The 21,751-nt window shown below is 40.6% G+C and overlaps 1 protein-coding gene across 1 annotated transcript in view; it reads left to right on the top strand.

Annotated features, from left to right (window-relative positions):
- DIAPH3 (diaphanous related formin 3) overlaps nucleotides 1-21,751 on the top strand; it is a 564,474-nt gene that overhangs the window by 59,194 nt on the left and 483,529 nt on the right. Inside the window, exon 3 of the mRNA XM_054719838.1 lies at nucleotides 2,948-3,115. Coding sequence (XP_054575813.1) covers nucleotides 2,948-3,115 — 168 coding nt within the window. The remainder of the gene's footprint in view (nucleotides 1-2,947; nucleotides 3,116-21,751) is intronic.

Genomic DNA, 21,751 nt, shown 5'->3' with positions numbered 1-21,751 from the left:
AGAAAGATGTAAATTAACTGTACCTAGGCTATGCCCACAGCCAATCAGAGTGAGTATGCAAATTAACCCAACAAAGATGACGGTTAATTTGCATACATACCTGGATCCGGGGAACCTCCTCGGCACCCAGGTCACTCCCAGCCAGCCATCAGGTGGAGGCTTTAGGTTTAGGAAGGGGCCAAGCCTGTGATCAGAGGGGCAGGGGTCCCCTTCCCAAGCCTAAACCTGGGGTGGAGGCTTGAGGCGTGGGAAGGGGCTGAGCCTGCCATCGGAGGGGCGGGGGTCCCCTTCCCAAGCCTAAACCTGGGGTGGAGGCTTTAGGCTTGGGGAGGTCCTGGGGGGAACCCCTTCCCAAGCCTAAACCTGGGGCGGAGGCTTGAGGCATGGGAAGGGGCGGAGCCTGCCATCGGAGGGGCGGGGGTCCCCTTCCCAAGCCTAAACCTGGGGTGGAGGCTTTAGGCTTGGGGAGGTCCTGGGGGGAACCCCTTCCCAAGCCTAAACCTGGGGCAGAGGCTTTAGGCTTGGGAAGGGGCCGAGCCTGTGATTGGAGGTGCAGGTAGGGAACTCCTTCCCAAGCCTAAAACCTGGGGCGGAGGCTTTAAGCTTGGGGAGGTGCCAAGCCTGTGATTGGAGGTTGCGGGGGCGGGGGGGGGACCTTCCCAAGCCTAAACCTGGGGTGGAGGCTTATGGCTTGGGAAGGGGCTGAGCTTGGGATCAGAGGGAAGGGAAAAATATCAATGGAAAGATATCCTCAGGTGAGGATAAAAAGAAAAATAAAGAAATGTCATATTCTATGAAAGACACATCTTGAAAATGCTTAAAGAAAGTTGTCATTTTTTCATGGTGAAGGGACTGGGGTCTGTGATGATGAAAATACCTTGGCGGCTGCGGTGACTAGCAGTGGCTGCAGCAGCGGGGTGATGGGGCTGGCACCTTTCCCTGATCAGCCTGGTCGCCTTCCGCAAAGGGAGGCCAGACTGCAGCTTAGGTCCGCTCCCAACGGACCATCAGTAAGACATCCCCTGAGGGCTCCCAGTATGTGAGAGGGGGAAGGCTGGGCTGAGGGACCCCTCCCTAGTGCACGAATTTTGTGCACCAGGCCCCTAGTTACATAATATTTGCTTCTAAAAAAGACCCTGCCCTTTCAGGTTGCTAGAATGGGGGCTGAGGCAATGCGGTCTCTAGTTGAGCTGGGTTTTGGCTTCCTTGTTACTTTAGTTTTATTCAGCTTATTTGTGGCCTCATGTTTGGAGGGCTTGAGATCTGAGCAGTAATGAGATTTTGGCTGTTTTTAAAAAATATATATTTTTATATATTTTTATTGATTTCCGAGAGGAAAGGAGAGAGGGAAGGAGAGATAAAAAACATCAATGATGCTCCAGAAAATAGTAGTACATTAAAACTTAGGTTATTCTTCACTCTGTTTAACTATTTCTTTTCAGCTGTTTGTCAGTGATGAAAGCAGCCTGTTACTTCTTGATAGTTAGTTCTTAGAGGTTTTGTTGTGTCTTCAGCTCCCTGATGGGTTAAAGTCAACAGCTACTACAATTTTGTAGTTTTTGTGGCTTGTTTTGGTTGTTAGGATGAGAACAGTGGAGTTTTGTGACTGTTTCCTAAATCCCACCAGAACTGTCATATTATTAGTACCTTAATGTTTAGGACATGTTTTATGGACCATGTGTGAGTGTGGCACATAGTAGTACCTAGGCATTATCTCCCTTTAAAGATCTAATTTAATAGGTAAGCATTATTATCTTTCCATCTCATTATTTGAAGACATTCTGTTTTGTTAGTGAAGTGACTTGTTCTTTAAGTTGAGAATTTTAACAGTCATATTTCTTCAATGGGCTATATTTGTTCTAGTCTATAGAACCTTCCATGGTGATAGAAATGTTCTCTATGTGTTTAACTAGCCACATTTGGCTCTGGAGCACTTGATTTGTGGCTAGTGCAACTAAGGAATTGAATTTTTAATTTGCTCTATATTTAAATAGCTCTATGTGGTAGTGGCCACCTTAATAAATATAGCACAGCTCTATCTGCTCTACATGTTATAGCAATACAAGTAGATTCATATACAGTTATGGTGAATAATATACAGAATCATTATACTCTTAAGTATAGTTCTATTCTTAATATCTACTTTAAGACTTTTTGCCTTTTTGATTGTTACCATTTGAAACATTGTATTAGTCTGGGTTCTTTGTGAGAAATAGAATTTATAAAATTCAAAGTAAATGAATAGCTTTGCAAACTAATATACATTTCAAATATCAGCAAACTATTTGATGGTCTAATTGTGGAAGAGATCCAATTAAAGCCAAAATCCAGTTTTATATCCTGAGGCTTTAGCCACTCAACTCTGGAGTCATTCATGACGTTCAAATACAGACCAGCCTGAGTAAAAAGAAATGTGTTTATTAGGCCAACAAGCTATGAAGATATAAGTAGAATTGTTAATTTAAAATTTCCTCAGTCACACCAACTCACACCTCTCCAGAGCATAGTATCCACTGTGAAAAGGGCTCTGGACAAGGGGGCTGAGGGTCAGGACACTGAATAATAGTTTGATTGCCAACTACTAAATTAGGTAAATTACCTTTGTAAAACTGCTTAGGTTGCTAATCTATAAAGCAAAGGTCACTGACATTAGAATCTCAATTCTATAATTTTAAAGTTAGAAGGGATCTTTTGAGATTGTCTGATTTCTCTTCTGTTTTTAGACAGATTGGTTACTGTAAACTTCTTACTAACACACACATATAGATAAAAATATATATTTCAAAATATATATCTAATCTTAAAGATTACAGTGCTGAATATCTCTTGATGAAACCAAATTGATAATGTGTTTGACCTTGTTGGTTTATTTGTTTTGGGGATTACATAAATATTGAGAAGGAAATAGTTACATATGTGCCATTTTATTCTTTTTTTTTTTTTTTAGTTGGACAGATTTGCCAGCATAAAAATTCCGGGGAGCAAGAAAGAGAGGCCTCCACTTTCCAACCTGAAAACTGCGTTTGCAAGCAGTGATTGTTCTTCAGAGGTGATGGAAAACCCTCCGAAGCCACTGTCAGATAAGGAGGTCTTAGAACTTTTTGAAAAGATGATGGTAAGAATTTTGATTCTTATGAAATGTTGTTTGATGTAAAAGCCTTCACTTTTGGTTATGTTTTAGGAACACTAACATATTTGGACTCGTGTTCCATAGAGCGGTTTCTGAAGTCATTTAAGATAGCACTTTAGTCATAGAAGGAGCTTTACGATTACAAAAATAAGAATGTGAAGAAAATGTCATACCAGTTTTTTGTTTTACACAGGATATATAAAAACATAATACTTAAAGAATCAGATGACATATTTTTATCTTGACTAGATTGTCTAAGTGGTCTGTCTGTTTGGATTCAGTTGCGTTTTAGAGTGATGGCCATAGTGCTCTGCTGTGTGCATTTCATTCTTAAGTGTGATGATTCGTTGACGTGAATTGTTTTATTTTTTTCTTGGTCCTTAGGATAACCAGGTCCTTATAGACCTGCCTTTGGTATATCTGTAGATACTTGAACTCACTCATTTTGGGGTGTGCCTGTTCTGGAGGAGACACCTGAGGCCATTAGTGGCTTTCTTCAGTTGGTTCTTATTTTTAATATATATATTTTTTGTTGATTTTAGAGAGGAAGGAGAGAGAGAGAGAGAGAGAGAGAGAGAGAGAGAGAGAAGAGAGAGAAACATCAGTGATGAGAGAGAATCATTGATCGGCTTCCTGCATGCTCCCTACTGGGGATTGAGCCTGTAATCCGGGCATGTGCCTGTGCCGAGCCGGCATGGCCATGGCATACTCAGCCCCATGTTGGGTGCCATATGTGCCGAGCCAGCTCAGCCAGGTTTGGTGAGCTTGAGAGGGGGCGGTGAAGGATTGAGAAAAGACAGACAAGAGACAAAAGTTGGGTTTGGGTGGGACGCTGCCCTCTCTGATAGAGAGCTAGCAACAGAGCCACAGCTTGTAAGCCCAGTCTTTATTTTATAGCCAGTTTCCACGAGGCAAAGTAAGGGTGTGGTTACAACGTTCTCATGAGTTTCAAATCTACTCAATTACATGCACCTGATCAAGCTTTGTTTGCTTGCTGCACCTCCAGCCGCCTGTATCAGTGGTTGGCAAACTCATTAGGCAACAGAGCCAAATATCAACAGTACATCGATTGAAATTTCTTTTGAGAGCAGAAAACCGACTTCTGCGCATGGGCCATGAAGTTTCAATCACACTGTACATGCGCACCTGCACGTGGTATTTTGTGGAAGAGCCACACTCAAGGGGCCAAAGAGCCGTATGTGGCTCGCGAGCCTCAGTTTGTTGACCACAGGCCTATATCACTTAGCCACGTGGGACCACAGGTTTGGACCATAGGTTCAAGATTACAACTATAGCCTTTGGCTTTGCCGCGAGAAGACCGTGCCCTCTCATTAGTCCAAGGCTTGAATCTGTCCAAATGCTGTGGCCACTCTTCACGTGTGCCCTGACCAGGAATTGAAACTTGACCTTCTGGTTCAGAGGTTGACGCTCAACCACTGAGCCACACCATCCAGGGCCAGTTGGTTCTAAATGATGGGGATTCTCTGACAGACTTAGCTGGCTTTCAAGCTGGCTGAACTCATTTGACCAACAACCTACATGTTAAGTATATTCAAACCATTTACTACAAGTGAATGCTAATCCTACCTAATAAAATAATAATATGCAAATTAACCACCACTCCGCTACATCCACAAGCCACACCCACCAGCCAATCAGAGTGAGTATGCAAATAAACTCAACCAAGATGGCTACAGCCACAGAGCAGGAGGGAGGCTTGGGTTTCCCAGGCAATGGAGGAAGCCAAGCTTTCCGCCTGCCCTTGCTGGCCTAAGCCTCCACTCAAGGCTACAAAGTTTCAATTATAGAAGGTAAACAAATCCAAACAGAAATGGCAGCAGCCACGGAGCTGAAAAGAGCAGGAGGCTAGGGTTGCCCCCGGCAATGGAAAAAGCAAAGCGTTCCTCAAACCCTGGCCGGCCCAGGAGTCCGCTTAAGGCTACAAAGTTTCAATTATAGAAGATACATAAGTCCCAACAGAAATGGCTGCCGGCCACGGAGCGAGCAGGAGGCTTAGCTCCGTTCCAGGCTACAAAGTTTCAATTGTAGAAGGTAAATAAATTCCAGATACCAGGGCCTCCTCTTGGGTCGCCAGGGGGCGTGGCTGGCCTGCAAATCACCACAGGCCCCTCGCTCAGGCTGCCCCACACCCCAAGGGAACCCACACCCTGATCCGGGACACCCTGCAGGGTAAACCAGCTGGCCCCCACCCCTGCACCAGGCCTCTATCCTATCTAATAAAAGAGTAATATGCAGATTGACCATCACTCCAACACACAAGATGGCTGTCCCCATGTGGACACAAGATGGCCACCACAAGATGGCCAGCAGGGGAGGGCAGTTGGGAGGGACCAGGCCTGCAAGGGAGGGCAGTTGAGAGGGACCAGGCCTGCAAGAGAGGGCAGTTGGAGGCGATCAACCCTGCAGGGGATGGCAGTTAGGGGTGACCAGGTCGGCAGAGGAGGAAAGTTGGGGGCAAATGGGCTGGCAGGGGAGCAGTTAGACATCAATCAGGCTGGCAGCAGAGTGGTTAGGGGGTGATCAGGCTGGCAGGCAGAAGCAGGTTAGGGGCAATCAGGAAGGTAGGTAGGTGAGCAGTTGGGAGCCAGCAGTCCTGGATTGTGAGAGGGATGTCCGACTGCCCGTTTAGGCCTGAACCCACCGGGATTGGGCCTAAACGGGCAGTTGGACATCCCTCGAGGGGTCCCAGATTGGAGAGGGTGCAGGCTGGGCTGAGGGGACACCCCCTCGCTCCCGTGTACGAATTTTGTGCACCGGGCCTCTAGTTTTATATAAATAGATTATTTACATATATAGTTTGTACTCTCAAGTTGCTTATCTCTTAGGATTCAAAACAAACAATTGAAAAATTAAATGAGTAAAAACTGCTAGAAGGTAGTATTTACTGATTAAGTTACTTATAAGTTCAGAATAAAAACAAACTACTTTCGTTTTTGAGCTACCTCGTTAGCTTCAGGAGAAACCAAAATGGAAGGGAAATCATAGTATAGGCCAGTGATGGGCAACCTTTTGAGCTTGGTGTGTCAAACATTCGCCAAAAAACTGAGCATAACTCGGGTAGTGTGTCACTTTGAGGAAAAAACATTATTTCGCAAATGTTGCATCCTCAGGAGCAGCAAATGTTTCATCCTCGGCATGCGGCCGCCTCAGAATTGAACCTGGGACCTTTCAGTGCTGACACGCGTGTCATAGGTTCGTCATCACTGGATAGGCAGTCCTTGGGTTATGTTGGACTCCATATACGTTGTTTCATGGTTACGTCGGCATCTCCCATTTATTTATTTAAAAAAAAAAGTTCTGTCATTTCTACGTATGTACATATGTGCTCTATGTTTTTTATTATTTATTTTCCACAAGTAAAGGTCAGCAATTGTTATCTTTTAAATTTTTTTTACTGTTTCACTTCATTATTGCTGCGTATGTGCTCCATGTGAGTGACGTAGGTGCTTATGTAGGTGGGTTATGACTTACGGTGAAAATCACGTTATATCGCGCCGCAGGAACGGATCTCCGATGTACCGAGGACCTACTGTAGTTTAGGGGAAATTTAGCAGAGAAAAGTGGATTAGAGAAAAGTCTAAACTCAGGACAGGATTAAGATACAGAGTGAAGGGTATTCTTTTGTCATGGGGAAACCAGCAGTGAGCAAAGACAGAGGTAGGTTTCAAATAATTCATGATGGGAGGGTGGCAGTGAGAGGTTGGGAAAATTAGACTGGAATGATTATTTGTGACAGATTATGAAATGATTTTGTATGCCATTCTGAAGAGTTGTATATTGTTTCAGCATCATGATTTATTTTCTATTTGTCAATTTCACCTATTGGTTTTGACAGCCTTATTTAGTTTAGGGGGGAATTATTGCAATCACCTATTTAGGTTAACATGTAACATGTGCTTGGAATTTGAGAAAATATTCAGCCAGAATCAGCAGGTGTACTTGCCATTATACTGCCTTATTTTCTTTTCATCAACAAGTATTTGTGTTCAGTGTTGCTCCTGAACTTTCAGAAGACCCCAGAAGGAAAGACTGCCTAGTTTGTGTCTTCGTGGGATTTTTAATTTGTATTGGAGATTCCTAACTTTTCATTGTTGAACATACATTTATTAGTATTGCTTTGTATGGAGCCTAGGCTTGGGAACTTAGTACCTATTATGTTAGTTCTTGACGAAGTGCTGATTTTGGTTTTAGGTAAACAAATCTGTATACCTTCTTATTAATTCTTGCCATCATGAGTTGATATAATTTCAGCCTAGAACAAGAAAATTTAACTTTTTTTGTTGTTGTTTGTCTTTGCCTCTCTTAATGAGCCTTGTGTTAATAAGGCTTGTGTTAATGAGGCTTGTGTATAAGTATCGCTTTACAATAGGGTTAGGGTGAGGGTTCAAGATGGTAAAGTACCTTTTCTCTCCCCTCATCCCTATATCATATGTGGAACCACTCACCTAAATTATCTGAGATTCTGGAAGGGTACTTTTTTGGTTCATGTGTGACTGCCTTGTTAAGATAAACATTTTTTTTTTTTTCTTTTTGATCATAATTGCTGGTGCCATCTGAGTTAGTAGAGCGAGTAGGCTATTGATATTAGACAGTTGTGGAGGCCACATTTTATATCACAAGCCATTAAACAACTACCTGGAAAGTACTGAATATAGTTTATGGTATTCTGTCTGAACATAATTACTTCAGAAGTGTTTTTTGTTAGTCTTAACCTTCTCCTGTGGAGAGTATCAATTTTAATAGTATGTACAGGGCAGATGGCTATTGACATTTCTAAAGTATTTACAGAATACGTATTTAATAATTGGGCCAGATCGTTTGTTAAATCTTAAACAAGTCTTCGTTGTCAGAAGATTTTTTGCAATCAAATTCACTTTACTAAGCAGAATATTAAATTGTGGCTTTCTCAGGGCTGCCCAACGTGCTAATGAATGAGTTTGTCACAACTAAGTTCTTTTCTGAAAGTGAGGAACTCAAAACAACCACATAATCTCAGTGACATTCCATAGTAGACATTTATTTCTTAGGGGGAAAGAAGAGGAATAGTCTGGCTTGTGTGGCTCAGTGGTTGAGCGTCTACCTATGAACCAGCAGGTCACAGTTCAATTCCCAGTCAGAGCACATGCTGGGGTTGTGAGCTTGATCCCCAGTGTGGGACATGCAGTAGGCAGCTGATCAATGATTCTCTCTCATCACATTGATATTTGTCTCTCTCCCCCTCCCTTCCTCTCTGATATCAATAAAAATATATTTTTAAAAAAGAGGAATAGGTTCTTTCCTTTATGATTCCTTGATCCTATCACAGTACGTTGTAGGGAAGATCTTCTGATTATTCTGAAGATGAGGTGCATCTTTTTCCTTCTTTAAATATGGATTAGTGATATTACTCAGGTTTTTCAAGGCACCACATTTTTGACAAATTTAAAGCTGTTTCTATGTCTATGGAGGATGCACGATTTAGATCAGGTTTGATTTTTGTCTTGCAGCTTTGGTGGTATTTTTATTAATAAAAATTATTTTGATGAAGCAACACGCAATAATTTGCAACTTTAACCTTTTGGCATTTGTGCCTACAGAGGTTTCATACCATTTAAAATTTGCATCTAGACCCTTTGTTTTCGCATTGTGCAACTTTAAAGTAATTCTTATTTAACATTATCAAAGGTATTTAAGTGATTTTTACATGAAGTAAAAACTTTGTTTTGAAGAACCTCTTTTCCCTTCTCAAGACAGTCCTTTGAAAGACAGTGTGCTGATTTGATTACTTAATGAATGTGAAGTACGTGTAGTACTTCAGCATGGGTACTCATTTCACTTATTTAGGAAATTGATTTACTTGGTCTCTGGGTAATAATTTCAGTGTGCTTTTTAAAAAAGGAGTGATGAATTTTTAGTTTTACTTCTTAAGGGCTTTTTCTCCCATTTGTCTTTTGGTGAAAACAGAGTTTTACCTGAAAGCCCAGATTGGTTTCTCTATGGATCTAGTTATATGAAATAGTTGTGTGGACATCATTCTATATAAAACTCAGATTTCAGTAGTTACTCTTGAACTCACTGTAGATATGTGTCACTGGTTTTTTGAAAGAGGTGACATTGTAGGTACAAGTCAAAAGTGACTTGTGTATTCCCACCCGTTGCCTCTTCAAACCAGCCCTCTCAGCGCCTAGATGAAATCCCCAGCAGGTCCCAGAGCTTTCTGTTCACTTTCAGGTAACAAAAACCTTAGTTCAATATAAATAACTTAATTTTCATCCTAAAAATGCATCTCTCCCCATTTGAAGCCTGCTCCACCTGCAGTTTCCCATAGAAGTTGTGAGTTTGGCCTTTTCTCTGTTTCTGCACATTACTTTACTCTACACTGAATGTCTCCTCTAGGATTAGATTGGAGGTGAGGGGAGGAAGAGCGAGAGTACAGTTGCCGACCTATGGTATTTATAATCTGGCATTTTTTGTTGCTCTGGGGTGTTGTACTTCTCATTGCTGCTGTAACAAATTACTGCAGATTTGGTGACTTAAAAACAACACCAATGTATGTCTCACATGGCCACAAGTCCAGGCTGGCTCACCTTGTTTCTCTAGGTTTTATAAGGCTGAAATCGATGTCTGGTGCCTGGACTCCTATTGGAGAGGCTTTGGGGAAAAATCCTCTTCCAAGTTCCTGTTGCCAGAACCTAGTTCCTTCCTGTTGTAAGACTGAGCTCCCAGTTTCCTTGCTGACTGTCACTGGGGGCTGTCTTAGCTCTAAAAGGCTCTCTCCTATCCTTCACGTGGGCCCCTATGTCTCAGATATATCAAATCCATCTCATGCTTCAAATCTCTGACTTCCCTTTCTGTAGCATCTCTTGCCTCCATTTGGAAAAAGTTTTCTGCTTTTAAGTGTTCATGTATTAGGTTGGGCACACCCAGATAATATGGAATAATTTCCCTGGAGATTTTAAAGTTCGTAACTTTAATTGTATCGGCACAGTCCCTTTTGCCTGACAGAGATTACAAATGCTGATTCATTGTGGCTGTGGTATATTTGTGCCCCCCTTCTCAGCCTTGCCTACCGTTTCCTTGTCACTGGTGACATCTCCTTTGTCTGGCCTTCTGCACCAGTCTTCCATGACCACATTCCTCTGCTTGGGTCACTTTTTGGGTGCAGTACCTCTAAGATGGCCCAGGCCTGCTTCTTCCTCAGGATCCACATCCTGTCCGTAGAAAGCTAGTGTGTCCTTTGTTCCTAGCTCCTGTCCTTTATCTTGAACCTCCAGAGTCTGTTCTCTACAAAGAGTAGTTTATTCTGGTACTTTCTCTCTACAGTTTTTAATTTTTGCATTTGTTTTTTCCCTCTAATTTTTAGTGGCTTTTTGAACATCACATTCTTTTTGAAACATAAAACTCTGCTGACCACTCCCTCTTCTTTGCATTTCTCTTTCTTTTTTTATTGATTACACACACACACACACACACACACACACACGCACACACACACGCACACATTGATCAGTTGCCTCCCACACCCATCTCAACCAGGGATTGAACCTGCAACCTGGTTATATATCCTGACCGGGAATTGAACCCACCATCTTCTGAAGTAAGGGATGGTGCTCCAGGCTGAGCCTCACTGGTCTTGGCTCTCATTTTTCTTTGGGCACCATGACTTTCTTTCCTTTTCCTGATTTTTTTCCCTTTCTGGCCAATTTTATCAGTTTACTTTCTAAGTTTCTTCTTCTATCTGTCCTTTTATTTGCTTTCAGTGTTTCCTCTGGCCATCCTGTCTTTTCTTTATGTACTTTTATTCCTTACACACTCCTCCTAGGGGACTGGGTCCCTTTCATGTTGTAGAATGTCCCTATATTCTGATACCTTGCTGGGCCTTCTACATAAGAACAGCTACAATCAATGTCTCTAAAATTTGCTAAACCTTAACAAACTGGACACTGAACTATTTATTTTCTCTGCTTTATTGAAATACTAGAAGCCCAATGCATGAAGATTTGTGCTAGAATGGGTCTTCCTTTCCCTGGCTGCTGGCACGGCCTTTCCACTCTGGCCCAGCCCCGGAGCCACCTCTTTCTGCTCCTGCCCCAGAGTTGCCTCTTTCCGCTCCGGCCCCGCCTTCCCACACTGCCCAGAGGCCCTGAGAGACTGGGGGTGGGGTGAAACGCCTGCATTGTCACCATGGCGACGACACAAGCGTCCCACCCACCCCCTGTTGCTCTGTGCCTGTGTATGCAAATTAACCACCATCTTTGTTGGGTTAATTTGCATATCACTCCTGATTGGCTGGTGGGAATAGCGGAGGTACGGTCAATTTACATGTTTGTCTATTATTAGGTAAGATAGTGGACACAAAACATTGTGTAAGTTTAAGGCATTCAATGTGATGATTTGATAGACATATATGTAAAGAATATTAACAGAGCCACTTTAAAATGGATTTGGAAATATCCCAGAGGAATTGCTTTGTAAATCTAAACTCCTCATACCTTTCAAATGTAACCTTTTGCACGTGGATGTCGAGTGTGACTCGACACAGTTAGCATTAGAATAAAGGAATCGAGAAAAAAGCAAGCGAGTGCAAAGGGTTAAAACAGGGCAAACCAACCTTTAGACTTGGCCTAAACATTGTGTTGAAAACAACTGCAAAAATAACAACAAACATATATTGTGACTAGAATAAAAATTAAAAACATTGTTAAGCCTGGCTGGTATGGCTGAGTGGTTGAGCATCAATCCATGAACCAGAAGGTCACAGTTCGATTCCCCATCAGGGCACATTCCCAGGTTGTGGATTCGATCCTCAGTAGGAGGTGTGTAGGAGGCAGCCTGTCAATAATTCTCTTTCATCTTTTTTTTTTTTTAATATTTTTATTGAGGTATTATATGTGTACATATCTTACTATTACCCCCCCCCCACCCCACACCCACACATGCCCTCCCCCCCAGAGTTTTGCGTCCATTGTTTATGCTTATATGCATGCATACAAGTCCTTCGTTTGATTTCATAACTCCCCCACCTTTCCCAAACTTTCCCCCTGTACTTTGAAAGTCTGTTTGATGCTTTACTGTCTCTGTATCTATCTTTTTGTTCACCACTTTCTAATGTTCTTTACTATCCCTAAATGAGTGAGATCATGTGGTATTGTTCTTTCATTGACTGGCTTATTTCACTTAGCATAATGTTCTCCAATTCCATCCAGGTTGCTGCAAATGATGAGAATTCCTTCTTTTTTATGGCAGCATAGTATTCCATTGTGTAGATGTACCACAGTTTTCCGATCCAGTCATCTGCTGATGGGCACCTAGGCTGTTTCCAAATCTTAGCTATTGTAAATTGTGCTGCTATGAACATAGTGGTGCATATATCCTTTCTGATTGGTGTTTCTAGTTTCTTCGGATATATTCCCAGGAGTGGGATTACTGGGTCAAATGGGAGTTCCATTTTCAGTTTTTTGAGGAAACTCCATACTGTTCTCCACAGTGGCTGCACCAGTCTGCATTCCCACCAGCAGTGCACGAGGGTTCCTTTTTCTCCGCATCCTCGCCAACACTTGTTGTTTGTTGATTTGTTGATGATAGCCATTCTGACAGGTGTGAGATGGTACCTCATTGTTGTTTTGATTTGCATCTCTCGGATAATAAGTGACTTTGAACATGTTTTCATGTGTCTCTTGGCCTTCCTTCTGTCTTCTTTTGAAAATATTCTGTTTAGGTCTGTTGCCCATTTTTTTATTGGATCATTTATCTTCCTCTTATTGAGTTGCATAAGCTGCCTGTAGATGTTGGAGATTAAACCTTTATCAGTGATAGCATTTGCAAATATGTTTTCCCATGCAGTGGGCTTTCTTGTTGTTTTGTTGATGGTTTCTTTTGCTGTAAAAAAGCTTTTTATTTTGATGTAGTCCCATTTGTTAATTTTCTCTTTAGCTTCCATTGCCCTAGGGGCAGTGTCAGTGAAGAAGTTCTTGTGGCATATGTCTGAGATTTTGTTGCCTGTGGATTCCTCTAGTATTTTTATTGTTTCCCGTCTTATGTTTAAGTCCTGTATCCATCTTGAGTTTATTTTTGTGTATGGTGTAAGTTGGTGATCTAGTTTCATTTTGTTGCATGTATCTGTCCAGTTTACCCAACACCATTTATTGAAGAGACTGTCTTGACTCCATTGTATGTTCATGCCTCCTTTGTCAAATATTAATTGAGCATAGTGGTTTGGGTCGATATCTGGGTTCTCTATTCTGTTCCATTGATCAATATGTCTGTTCTTGTGCCAGTACCAGGCTGTTTTGAGAACAGTGGCTTTGTAATACAGCTTGAAATCTGGTATTGAGATCCCACCTACTTTATTCTTCTTTCTGAGGATTGCTGAGGCTAGTCGGGGTCTTTTTTTATTCCAGATGAATTTTTGGAGAGTTCTTTCTAGGTCTGTGAAATATGCTGTTGGTATTTTGATGGGGAGTGCATTGAATCTGTAGATTGCTTTGGGTAGTATGGACATTTTGATGATGTTGATTCTACCAATCCAGGAACATGGTATGTTCTTCCATCTGTTTACGTCTTCCTCTATCTCTTTTTTCAGTGTCCTGTAGTTTTCTGCGTATAGGTCTTTTACCTCCTTAGTTAAGTTTATTCCTAGGTATCTTAATTTTTTTGGTGCGATGGTAAATGGGATTGCTTTTTTAGTCTCTCTTTCTGTAAGTTCATTATTGGTGTATAGAAAAGCCATAGATTTCTTGGCGTTAATTTTGTATCCCGCTACATTGCCGAATTCATTTATTAAGTCTATTAGTTTTTTGATGGAATCTTTTGGGTTTTTTATGTACAATATCATGTCATCTGCAAATAAGGACAGCTTCACTTCTTCTTTTCCAATTTGGATGCCTCTTATTTCTTCTTCTTGCCTAATTGCGATAGCTAATACTTCCAGTACTATGTCAAACAGGAGTGGTGAGAGTGGGCATCCCTGTCTTGTTCCTGTTCTTAGGGGAAATGGTTTTAGTTTTTGCCCATTGAGTATGATGTTTGCTGTGGGTTTATCATAAATAGCTTTTATTATGTTGAGGTATGAGCCTTCTATTCCCACCTTGTTGAGAGTTTTTATCAAGAAAGGGTGTTGGATTTTGTCAAATGCTTTTTCTGCATCTATTGATATGACTATGTGATTTTTATCTCTCAATTTGTTTATGTGATGTATCACGTTTATTGATTTGCGGATATTGTACCATCCTTGCATTCCTGGAATAAATCCTACTTGGTCATGGTGTATGATCTTTCTGATGTACTGCTGGAGCCGATTTGCTAGAATTTTGTTGAGGATTTTGGCATCAATGTTCATGAGGGATATTGGCCTGTAATTCTCTTTCATTGAGTTGTCTTTATCTGGTTTTGGTATTAGGGTGATGCTGGCTTCATAGAAGGAGCCTGGAAGTGTTCCTTCCTCTTGAATTTTTTGGAATAGTCTGAGGAGGATAGGTTTTAGTTCTTCCTTGAAAGTTTGATAAAACTCTCCTGTGAAGTCATCTGGCCACGGGCTTTTGTTTGCAGGAAGCTTTTTGATGACTGCTTCAATTTCTTCCATAGTTACTGGCATGTTGAGCTGTTTAGAATCTTCCTGATTGAGTTTTGGAAGGTTGTATTTTTCTAGGAATATGTCGATTTCCTCTAGGTTGTCCAGTTTGTTGGAATAGAGTTGTTCATAGTATTTTGTAACAATCCTTTGTATTTCGTCGGGATCTGTTGTTATTTCACCTCTTTCTTTTCTGATTTTGTTTATTTGGGTCCTCTCTCTTTGCTTCTTGGTGAGCCTGGCTAGAGGTCCATCAATCTTGTTTATCCTTTCAAAGAACCAGCTCTTGGTTTTGTTGATCTTTTGTATTGTTTCTTTGGTCTCTATGTCGTTTATCTCCGCTCTGATCTTTATTATTTCTTTCCTTCTGCTTACACTGGGCTTATCTTGTTGCTCTCTCTCTAACTCTTTGAGTTGTTGGGTTAGGTAATTTATTACCATTGTTTCTTGTTTTTTGCAGTAGGCTTGTAGAGCTATGAAGTTCCCTCTCAGGACTGCTTTCGCTGTGTCCCATAGATTTTGGATTGTTGTGTTTTCATTGTCGTTTATTGCCATGATGTTTTTTATTTCTTCCTTGATGTCTTTGGTAACCCAGTCATGGTTTAATAGCATGCTGTTTAGTCTCCAAGTGTTTGATTTCTTTGGGTTGTTTTTATTGTAGTTGATTTCCAGTTTTATGCCACTGTGATCTGAGAAGATACTTGATATGATTTCTATCTTCTTGAATTTGGAGAGACTTTGCCTATGTCCTAACATGTGGTCTATCTTTGAAAATGACCCATGTGCACTTGAGAAGAATGTATATTCTGTGGCTTTGGGGTGAAATGTTCTGAAGATGTCGATTAATTCCATCTGTTCTAGTGAGTCATTTAGGATTGATGTTTCTTTGCTGATTTTTTGTTTAGAGGATTTGTCCAATGGTGATAGTGGGGTATTGAAGTCTCCTACTATGATTGTATTACTGTCAATCTCTCCTTTGATATCTTCCAGGAGTTTTTTAATGTATCTTGGTGCTCCTGTATTGGGTGCATATATGTTTACCAGAGTTATTTCTTCTTGTTGGATTTCTCCCTTTAGTATTATGAAGTGGCCTTCATTATCTCTTGTTATGTCCTTCACTTTGAGATCTAATTTGTCAGATATAAGTGTTGCAACCCCAGCTTTTTTTTCATTTCCATTTGCCTGGAAAACCTTTTTCCATCCCTTTACTCTCAGTCTGTATGCATCCTTTTTTTTGAGGTGGGTTTCCTGTAGACAGCAGATATCTGGGTTTTGTTTTCTTATCCAGTCTGTTACCCTGTGTCTTTTGATTGGGGCATTCAATCCATTTACATTTAAAGTTATTATTGATAGGTACTTATTTGACGCCATTTTTATTCTATACCCCTGTGTACCTTCTTTGCTTCCTATTTCTTTCTTTCTTTTTTTTTTTTTTTTTACAGCAGACCCTTTAGCATTTCTTTCATTGCTGGTTTGGTGGTGATAAACTCCCTTAGTCCTTTTTTGTCTCTGAAGCTCCTGATTTCACCTTCAATTTTGATTGATAGCCTTGCTGGGTACAGTATTCTTGGATTTAGACCCTTCCTTTGCATGACTTGGTATATTTCATTCCATTCCCTTCTGGCCATATGAGTTTCTGTTGAGAAATCAGTTGCTAGTCTGATGGGGGTTCCTTTGTATGTAACTGTCTGTCTCTCTCTGGCCGCTTGTAAGATTCTTACTTTGTCGTTGGTGTTTGCCAACTTAACTATAATGTGCCTTGGCGTCGGTCTTTTGGGGTTCATTTTGCTTGGAACTCTGTGAGCTTCTTGGATTTGTGTGGGTTTTTTCTTCCCTATATCAGGGAAGTTTTCTGTTATTATTTCTTCAAACAGGTTTTCTATTCCTTGCTCAGTTTCCTTTCCTTCTGGCACCCCTATTATCCTGATGTTGTTTTGTTTTGTATTGTCCCGAAGTTCCCTTACGCTCTCCTCAATCTTTCTAATTTTTGTTTCTAGAAGCTGTTGTAATTGGGTATTTTTTTCCATCTTGTCTTCTAGCTCACTTATGCGGTCCTCTGCTTCATCTAGTCTACTCTTGATGCTTTCTATTGAGTTCTTTACAGCAGCGATGTCATTTTTCATTTCTTCTTGGTTCTTCTTCATTTCTTCTTGGTTCTTACTCATATTGTCGAATTTGTCTTCCATCCTTTTCAGCCACTTTACGACCATTTCTCTGAATTCTTTCTCTGATAGGTTGTTTGCCTCTAAATCGTTTACTTCCTTTTCTGGTGATGCCTGTTTCTCTTTCCTGTGGGGGCTGTTTCTTTGTCTCCTCATGGTCTCTCTTCTCCGGATGTCTGGTTATATAGATTTCTCTCTCTGGCGTTGATTTAAAGGTATAAAATACAACACAACCAGGCACAACAGACAAGGCACTGAACAGAATTGTATTCACGATATTAATAACCTCCAATAAAGGTAACCACCAGAGAAAGACAAATTAGGGAATAGGAGTGGAAGAGGGAGAGTAAAAAGAAAGAACAACAACGAAGAAAAAAAAAACAACAACAACAAAGAGTGTGAATCTGAACTTGGGAAAAGAGCAGAAAGAAAGAAAAGAAATAACAGAAAAGAAAAAGAAAAGGAAAAAAAAGTAAGAGAGACAAGAATGATACTAAGAGAGAAAAGGGGAACAAACTATATATATGGGGAGTAAACTCCACTAGAACAACCACTATTCCCAGTAAATTCCAGCAACACGAGCCTGGAGATTAATACAAACTGCAACAGCAGCTAATATCAAGTGAGGCAAGGGAAAACAAAAGTAAAAAACAAACAAAGCAAAGCAAACAAAAGAACCAACCAAACCAACAAGAAGAATAATCAAAACAATCTCATAAAAAAGCATAAAAATTCAATCTAATCAACATTCAAGCAAACAACAACAAAAGGCCCGAGAGGAAAATAATTTTTTAAAGGTAGCGTAGAGAGAGGTTTGTATGGATTTGGAGCAGGGGGTTGGGAATTAGATATATAAGTAGGGTGAAGTTTTAGCAGGGAGTAAACTGAAAAAGTAGGGAAAATCTAAAGCCAGAAAGGGTTAAGATAAACTGGGGACCAAAAGGGGAAAGGTTAGGAGGAGAGTGATGGCATAATGTTAGCTTTGAGATAGGGTAAAGCGATTGTAAGGGAGAGATGCAAATCGAATGTAGGACACTAATCCAAAAATAAAAGAAAGAGAAAATCAAATGACATTAAAAAAAAAAAAGTAAAATAATAGTAATAATAGTGCTGATTGAAAATAAAAATGTAATAATTAAAAAGGTGAAAATCAAGTGAGGAAAAAGAAAAAAATATTAGTTTCTTAAGTAAAAGATGCAAAAAATGAAAATAAAAAAATATGAGAATAAAAAATTTAAAAAATTGAAAAAAGAATTGAAAATTAAAAAATAGGAAGACTAAAATGTGCAGTAGCGGCTGTCATTCACTTCCTCTATTATTCTGTTTGGTACGCCTTTTTCCCAGTCTGGGCGGTATTTCAGTTCAGCTTCATTCCAGGGCTCCTCAGTGTTGGAAGCCAGTCCTGCTTTTTAAGCCAGCCCTGTCTTAATTTCTCGTATTTATTTTTGATTACACCAGAGACAATTAGCGTTTCAGCCCCTGGGTGGCAGTGTTTCTGAATTGACTTCCGGGCCTCTCTAGCTCTTTTTTCTTTTTTTTTCCCCTTCTATGGCACTCACTACAGGTTTGTGGAAGTGTGCGCCTCAGAGCTGCCTCTCTGATGGTCACACGCAGCTCTGGCCCCAGGTTCCGAAAAAACACCTTCCCCCTGCAGTCTTTCAGGGTTTCCACCTGGGTTTACCTCTGTATTGGGCTTAGCAATCAGAGTCGGAAAGAGCCCAGGTGTGCGGACCGTGGGTCTGTGCCCCAGACTAAGGAGCCTGCACTCCTTTGAAAATTCTTAGTCTGACCCTCCTCGTCAGATTAAAATGAGTTGCTTTCAAGAGGTCACTTCTGTTAGCAGCTCAGAAGACCCCCCTCCTCATTCACGGATCACGGCAGTTCCAACTGCCGCTGATTTTTCTAGGCACAGACCTCCCGGCTCCTGCCGGTCCTGCGGCTGCCGCACTTCCCTCACCCAGCGCTTCCCTCACCCACCGCGGGGATTAGAAACCGCAGCTTATTTCAGACAAAATCTGACCTTTCCGTGGTGCAGTGAAGAGTTTTTTTGAATCCAAATGTTTGCGCTGATAGGGGACCGGTGGTCTGGTGCTCCCAGCAGTTCAGTGTTTGCAGTTGTCGCGGAAAGTCAGGTTTCCACTAAAATCCTCCTTTCCTTGCAAGATGGCGAGGCGCCCCAATAATTCTCTTTCATCATTGATGTTTCTGTCTCTCTCCCCCTCTCCCTTCCTCTCTCTGAAATCAATAAAAACATACAAAACAAACAGTGTTTAAAATTGGCAGTCACAGTTTTAGCTTATCTGCACCAATAGAAATTCATTCAAATTGGTGCAACCACTGCGGAAAGTTAAAAATGGAACTACCTTATGACCCAGAGATTCCATTTCTGGGAATATATCTGAAGAAACCCAAAACACTAATTAGAAAGAATATGTGCACTCCTATGTTCATTGCAGTGTTATTTACAATAGCTAAGATTTGGAAACAGCCCAAATGCCCATCAGTAGATGAGTGGATAAAAAACTTGTGGTACATTTACACAGTGGAATACTACTTGGCTGTAAAAAGGAAGGAAATCTTGCCTTTTGTGACAGCATAGATGGACCTGGAAAATATTATGTCAAGTGAAATAAGCCAGAGAAAGACAAGTACCATATGATTTCAGTTATATGTAATATCTAATGAACAAATAAACTAACAAAATAGAAACAGACTCATAGATACAGAGAACAGACTTACAGCTGTAAGAGGTGGGGGAAGATGGGGGAGGCTGGGTGAAAAAGGTGAAGGGATTAAGGCAAAAAAACCCACAACAACACCAACCCCCCCCCCCCAAAAAAAAATACCCACAAAAAAACAAAACAAAACCCAAACAACCAACAATTCAGACACAGACAACAGGATGGTGATTACCAGAGGGAAAAGGGTGGTAGAAGAGAGTAAAGGGGATATAAATGGTGATAGAGGGAGACTTGCTTTGGTGAACACACAGTATAATATGCAGATGATGTATTATAGAATTGTATACCTGAAACCTATATAATTTTAACCAATGTGACCCCAACAAATTTAATAAAAAAAAAAGTTAATTTACAATTTATGTTGTTAAAGTATTAGAACTTTAACAACAAAAACAATTACTCTTCAGACAGACAGAAACTGAAGTTTGATTTGATGACTGCTTAAGTTATAGTTTTGAATGAAATAATATTCAGTTAAATAGCCAACTGTTAAGATTTTTTTTTCCATTTAAAGAGGAGATATTTCTCAATACTGAAATATTGACTTCATTCAAATTGCTCACGAGGCTCTATACAATTATATGTTCTATGTATTTTCTGCTCAGTGTTTTCTTGATAGATATTTAATGAATTGTATACATGTAACAATATATTGCTGTATTGAGGTAAACTACTATTTCAGAGCTGTTTTAAAATCTGCAGCTTCAGTGTCATTTTATACCTATGCAGTGTAGTAGGTGTTTCAACGTATGTGTGACTAGCTATGATGCACACTGATCACCAGGGGGCAGATGCTCAATGCACAGGCATGGAAACATGGAACAGACTGATGAATTTCAGAGGGAAAGGGGGAAGGGGGAGGGTGGGAAGAGATTAACCAAAGATGTTATATGCATACTAGAGGCTGGGTGCATGGATTCATGCACTGGTGGGGTCCCTGAGCCTGGCCTGCGGGAATCGGGCCGAAACTGGCAGTCTGACATCCCCTGAGGGGTCCCAGATTGTGAGAGGGTGCAGGCCAGGCTGAAGGACCCCACTGGTGCACGAATCGGTGCACCGGGCCTCTAGTAGTGAGTAATTTAAAAAAGGTTCTCAATGTTCTTAGCCCCCTGCACCCTTTTAGTAATAATTATTCCCTAATGTCTCCATTCCTTCTTTTCCAGTGAAAATCTTTATAGAGAGCTTATATTATCTATACTTATAATTTAGAAAAACAATATGACATCTCACCATTCTGTATAATAAAACAATATTATTTCAATATAAACAATGGGCCATAACTACTCAAGAAGGTTCAACACAGTCACACTCTTGAATCTCTACCTTATGCCCTGTGAGTACAACAGCTGCAGTGTAGGCTGATATAGGTGTGCTCTTCTGGTGATTCAAATATCAAAAGCAGTATTGCCCTGGGATACCTAAATTTCAGAAATGGAACACAACTATTGGTAAAGCAAAAAAAAAAAAAAAAAGAAGAAGAAGAAAAAAGAAAACACTAAAAATGTAAGACTGTAGTGACTATAATTTATAGATTGGTAGTTCAATTCTTGGAAAATCCAATGTATATTAAGACCACACAATAAAAAATATTTAATATGCAGCAATTTACATATGAATTCCAGTTTACATCTAATTCCATTGAATTAGAGTTTAGGCTTAGATAATTATGATTCACTCTTTCTCTTTTTATTTTATTATATAATATATATATGTATATATATATATATTTATTGACTTCAGTGAGGAAGAGAGAGAGAGAAACATCAGTGAGAGAGAATCATTGATCAGCTGTCTCCTGCATACCCCACACTGGGGACTGAGTCTGCAACCCAGGCATGTGACTTCCTGGCTCATAGGTCAGTGCTCAACCACTGAGCAACCCAGTGGGATTTGGCTTCTTTTTTAAAACTTTTCTCACTCTTTTTCTCTCCCTACCTCTCTCTTCTCTCTCTTTTTTAAGGTATGTGCACCTATCTGTCTTTGGGGAAACAGGATGGTTTTTTTGTTATTTATTTATTCTATTATGTAGGACTAGCCGGTGTATTACAGAAAGTCCAGCACACCTTCGCTGGCAAATCTTGGTAGCATCATCTCAGTCACAGTGGCAACCAGAATGCCCCAGATATTTTCCAAATGCGTCCTAAATGGT

This window comes from Eptesicus fuscus, chromosome 8 (assembly GCF_027574615.1).
Source record: "Eptesicus fuscus isolate TK198812 chromosome 8, DD_ASM_mEF_20220401, whole genome shotgun sequence".
NCBI classification, from domain to species: domain Eukaryota; kingdom Metazoa; phylum Chordata; class Mammalia; order Chiroptera; family Vespertilionidae; genus Eptesicus; species Eptesicus fuscus.
The sequence above is the reverse complement of the archived record's forward strand: the minus strand, read 5'-3'. Positions and strand labels throughout refer to the sequence as shown.